At 40.3% G+C, this 5,734-nt stretch overlaps 1 protein-coding gene across 1 annotated transcript; it reads left to right on the top strand.

The window, feature by feature from the left end:
• Positions 1 to 204: 204 nt before the first annotated feature.
• On the top strand, positions 205 to 5,356 carry MED21 (mediator complex subunit 21; the record flags this gene model as incomplete). Its single annotated transcript, XM_008940042.1, has 3 exons — positions 205 to 319; positions 2,784 to 2,884; positions 5,180 to 5,356. Coding segments are annotated over 3 exons (393 nt in total), but the record flags the coding sequence as incomplete, so codon positions are not given.
• Positions 5,357 to 5,734: the final 378 nt, after the last annotated feature.

The raw sequence follows: 5,734 nt of genomic DNA, 5'->3' as shown, positions 1-5,734 counted from the left end.
GGCCTGTGCCGCCGCGCCCGGGCCCGGCCGTTGTGGGCCGCTGCGTGTACGCGGAGGCGCAGTCGCGGGTTATCGCCACAGGGCCGTGCTTCTGTCTTTGCTGCCGTGGGGGGAGGACTGCTACGTGGGGACCGCTGGGAGGCGAAGTAAAGTTGACGTCGATTTAGTGGTGAAATAAATGAATTATCTGTTTACTGCTTGTAGCTCGCAGACCAGTTCTGTAATGCCATTGGAGTATTGCAGCAGTGTGGCCCCCCAGCCTCTTTCAGCAACATTCAGACAGCAATAAACAAAGATCAGCCTGCTAATCCAACGGAAGGCAAGTCTTTCTTTCTGTATCTCCTAGCAAAATGTGAATGTCTTCCAGTACAATACGCTCTGTAATCCAAGATCTGTACTCGTATTTATTTCATGCTCAGCAAACAATTCTACCGGTAACTGGTAGAATGATTGAAGTTGTGTCATCAGTTGATATCAAATACACTTGCTGCATAGGCTTGTGATAGTGGAAATCTGATTTTTAAGTGTGAAGTAAGCATTACAATGCATTTTTTGTGTGTGTTTCTTCGCACAGATACATTACTTTACAGATACAAGCTATTGCAATAGGGCTGCTGCAAGAGTTCTGCAGCACTCATTTCTGCAAGTGAGTTCTCCGGTGCTTCCAATAAGTCTTTTTAGGAAGTAGTGTTAATTTTATGAAATCCTGTATGAGTTTAACATTCTCCATGTTGTAGACTTTTAATTATTCCTGTTTCTCTGTGTATCGACTACTTGCCTAATTATGTCAATCATGTTGCATCTTATTTGGCATTTGTGGTTTTGTTGTTGGCTGCTTTGGTTTTGGGATTTGGTGAAGGTTTTTTTGAGAGATAAGAAACTGATCTAAGATACTGAAATTGGTAAGCAATCTACAAGTTTTCTCTAATTTGAGAATTCCAAGTTAGTGATTGAATCACCATGTTACTCTAATCCTGGATCTTTTTACTTATTTTTCTTTCTTTTTTTTTTTTTTTTTTAATCTGAGAAAGTTTTACATACATATTGTGTCAGATTAAGGGTAGTCTATTAGGCTGTCAGGGGAGTCTGGTTTGGAGCACAGCCCTAGACTTTCTAGGACAGTTGAATACTGTTTCTTCAGAGAACAAACTACCACAGACCACTGATACTGGAGTTAGTAAGAAGAGCCAGCGGAAGGGCTTGTTTGGTTCCTCATCTTTGCTGGTGCTGTCTCAGGTGTCAGTGTCATCTGTGTGGTGCCAGGAGCTAGAGGCTTTGATAAGATCTTAAAATGGTAGGTTATGACTGATTTGTCTTCTGACTTGTATTTTCCTAAAATTTGGAATATAGTGACTTAGGTAAAATCATACAGCCGCATTAGCAGTGCTGATAAGGCAAAACAAAACTATCAGTTAGATGTCTTTAGATATCTAACGTCTTAATAAGAAGGCCTTAAAACTCTTTGCAGGTAAGCCCTCTGGTGATCCTGAGTAAGCTTTAAATGGATGTGTTGGTTTTATTCTCTCTGATTTTATTGGTTGTTTTTTTGTTTGTTTTTTTTTTTTTTTTAAGTTAAAGTCACATGTACCTTTAAGAATGTCAATCTTTGCTGTAGATTTTTTGCTATTAGAAAGTGATTTGATTCCCCAAATCATTCATCAACCAAGTGACATGAATATATAAGATCTTAAATTATAAATTTAAAAGGGCTACTTCAGTAATTCAAGGGTAGTAATGAACTTGATTCAAATTGAACAGATGCAATTCCATCTGGAAAGGTTTTGTTCCCAGCTTGTGGTGCCTCTTATTAAAAGTCCATACATTTCTTTCAATGATTGTTCTGCCAATGACTAGGCCTAACAAGAACAATACAACCAGCAGAAAGACAAACCAATAAGTAGAATGTATTGACAACAAGAAAGTTAAGCTATGAATGACTGCCAGAGTTACAAACAAGTCAACCAGTTCACATACAATCGACACCACCCCCAGTGATCCCAGGAAAGACACAATCCGACCCACAACAGGCGGTATAAACAGTGAGCCAAGGCTTCCCATAGTAGGCAAGGGAAACAGCCAGTTCGCAAGGTTAAACAAATATGGTAAAGGTGCCCACATGGCGACTCTCACCCGTTTAACCCACGTTCACAAAGGTCAGAACTGACCAGGGTCCAGCTCCAGGGAGAGTCAAGAGGTCTTTCCTTAAGCAGGAAGCCCTGTGAAGTGCATCCGCTTCACAGGCAGACACTCTTAGGGGCAGTTTACCTTTTTGTGTAGCTGAAGAAGAATTCTTGTCTTTTTTTTTTTTAATTAAAACCCCTCAAAATATTTAAATAATGACCTGTTGCTTACCAGCAACATCACTGTCTTTACTTTGTTTCTAGTATTTTTTTTGGTTCAGTGGCAGGTTTCGAGGCAAGGATTGAAAAGTTAAGTGAGTTTCTGGTTACTTCTCAATGCTTAATGAAGTAACTAGGACAGTTAATACTGGTATTAGGAGTGTCTTACCTGGCTCACAGTGATGCAGTTCCAACTGTTTTCTCACTTGTGCAAAGCCTGAACCTTTATATAACCAAGTACCTTGCTTCGTCTAGGACTGGACTCAAGCTACCTTCATCTTCTGATGTGGTGGAGTTCCCATCAGTTGTGATACTGTTATTTTCTTCATGTGTTAGGATTTTTAACACTTCCATACTTCAAGTTTGTAGAACTTTGTGCTGTGTATGTGGAGTTGTGCTTATTTCTGATAATGTGCCGTGTATCCTGACTTCTCTTTTTTAAAGAGTACGCCCAGCTGTTTGCGGCACTAATTGCACGAACTGCAAAAGATATCGATGTTCTTATAGATTCCCTGCCCAGTGAAGAATCAACAGCAGCTTTGCAGGTAAGGGTGTTCTTAAATACCAAAACATGACTGAAGGCAAACTAATTCCTTTTTTAAAACACATTTTTTTACTCTCTAGGCCATGTAATATTGAGAAATAATTTTAATATAGGCTCGTATTTCTCATGAGGGTAGCCTGTTGAGTACTTTGTAGGCTTAGTGGAAACACTGAATTTGTATTTAGCTCTGAATAAGATTATACACAGTGAGAATATTTTAAACTTAGTTTTCTGTTAGGGTGTTTAAAAGAGAAATGCTTTTATCATTACCACAATACTGGAAACTGCTACTTCTTTTTTTTTCTTCAGCTGTTCAAATATTAATACAACAGATGCAACAGTACTGATATATTGTGAGATGGTTGTTGTTTTTTTCCCTTCAACAATCTTTCATATTCTCCCACTCGTTATGGGCATGTTTCATTTTGTAGCTGCAGAGCCAACACTTTACTTAAGCCTTTTGTTCTACAACACTTCTGGTTGTTAAAGGGTTTGCAGGGTGTCCTTTAAGTTCTCCAGATCTGTCACAAACCAGTTCTTTCACTTTTCAGTAATAGGGGTGCTTTTTTTGACCAACCAAACCTGTTGCTTTTGTTTCTTGCTCCTGCTGTCTTTAGACCGAGGTGCTCTGAGAAGAGCTTGGGAACAGAAAGCAGCTACTGACCAGCCAGCTGTTAACAGATGCAGCCAGTGTCACAGCATCTGTTCCCTGCCTTACATGAGCTGAACTGCTGCAAACAGCTTGTAAATCCCTTCAAAATACTCAGCTGTTCCTTGTTTCCAAAAAATGCCTTGGACCCACAATTCAAAGAATGCTGCTGTATTGTGGTTTGATGTTTTTATTTTTTTTAATTTTTTTTTTTCCTGTTACTTCTACAGCTCTTGCCTATGAAATGGCTTGAAATGGCTTTTTTTTTTTTTTGACTCGTAACTGCTAGATTTACATCAAGTGTGTTCTTCTTAAAGTGCAACAAGGATGCAGAGTGCTGTTTCTCTGAGAACCCTGGAACTGTTTTAAGATCACCTAAAAGTTTTACACCCGTGTTGATAATCTATGACTATTCAAAGGCATTTGGCAAAAGACTGATACTAGAGGTACCTGCTGGGCCAAATACAGATGACTTGACAATGACAACACATTTGGTTTTAAACAGGTTAAATATTGGAAACGTTACTAGTTACATAATTGCTGAACATACTAATTGGGCCTGTTAACACCAGCATAGTTGCATGTAACTGTATTTTATAGCTGAAGACAGCCTTCCTGCTGCTGACAAATTCCAGGCTTCTTCCGTGATTGGGCAGGATCCTGATCATAGTGACAGCTGATGCGGGAAAAGCAGGCTGCTCCAGAAGGGGGAGCTGGTTCTCCAGAAGGGGCATGCTTTCCTTAGAGGTGAAACTCAAATAGCTTCTTGTTCTGTTAGGGCAGAATCTTGTTTTGCAGGATTTTTTTGTTTGGCATGGTTTTGAGGTAAATTGGCTTGGATTCTGTCACATACTGATTATTTTCTGCTGTTTAATTTGGTTCAGTGTTAAAAGACAAATTTTCTGATATCTTTAAAACAAATATATTTTGAAGGTGCTTGAAATGCTCTCAAATATGTAGCATAGACTTTGTTGAGAAGTGTTTGATAGATACTTGGCTAATAGAAATATACTCAGGCAGATGTTTATTTTCTTTTTCATAGGAAGGTTGTCTTGGTGTATGTTTCAAATCTGTGGTTTGTCTTTAATAAGAGGCTGCCATAGTAATACCTAACAAAATTTACCAATCACTTTTGAGTTCCTTTGTGATGAGGATCTATTCTGATCAAATCTGTGGCTTACCTGCAGTCACCTATTTAACAACTGAAACAGAAGTAATTGAGCTGGATTCTAAATTTCATACCTTTTGCCATCTTCTTTCTCTCACCCTTCTTCCAAGGACTGTCAAGTGCTCCATGTGTATGTTAACCTGCACTAGACATCAGTGTTGCAGAAAAGAAGAGAAATATGTGGCTAGAATTTGCCAGTTAGTTTAAGCCTAACTTCTTAAGGACCCATGTAACTGCTTTAAAAAAATACCAGTTTGAAACTTTTGTTTTGTCTTTTCTGTGCGCTAGTTTCAGTAGTTTTAAATTTGGTAAATAGGCTGCAACCTATAACAAGTTGCTTTGAAGCGGCTAGTGTTTAATTCGGGGCTAAAGAATTGCATTTCTAGGGAGCACTAACTGTTCCATCACCATACTTTAGCAGTAAAGTCAGTTGTGTGTTATATTGGAAGATCCTCAGTTTTCTCCCTCTTGTTTTAAAGGCTGCAAGTCTGTATCGATTAGAAGAAGAAAATCACGAAGCAGTTGCCCGCCTGGAAGAGGTAGTTTATCGTGGGGACGTGCTGCTGGAGAAGATCCAGAGCGCCCTGGCCGACATCGCACAGTCGCAGCTGAAGACACGGAGCGGCGTGCACAGCCAGCCCCCACTAGACTCGTAGTGCCGAGGGAGCACGCCCCCCCAAACCCAGCTGCTGCTGGTCTGCCTCTGCAGGGAGCTCTGACTCCCAGCCCGGCTCCCCGGGCCGGGCCATCCCGTGCGCCGGCCATCAGTAATGGCATCTTCTGTCAAGGCGCCAAACGTCGCTTGGGTGCAAGAAACGCTTCTGCCGTAGGATTGGAGATTCTGGTCTAGAACTACCTGTGTGGATGGTGCACGTTCCCTTGACTTAAAATGCTAATTTCTGAGCTTTCTTTGCCATTCGTAAATACGTCTGACTTCAGGCTCGCTTGTTATCTTAATTACACAGGCTTTGGCCTCTTAAAGGGAATTCAGAAAGAAAATAAATTAAGAGTAACTTGCTGAACTCCTATTTTCA

Source organism: Merops nubicus, unplaced genomic scaffold, assembly GCF_000691845.1.
Source record: "Merops nubicus isolate BGI_N331 unplaced genomic scaffold, ASM69184v1 scaffold14545, whole genome shotgun sequence".
NCBI lineage: Eukaryota > Metazoa > Chordata > Aves > Coraciiformes > Meropidae > Merops > Merops nubicus.
The sequence above is the reverse complement of the archived record's forward strand: the minus strand, read 5'-3'. Positions and strand labels throughout refer to the sequence as shown.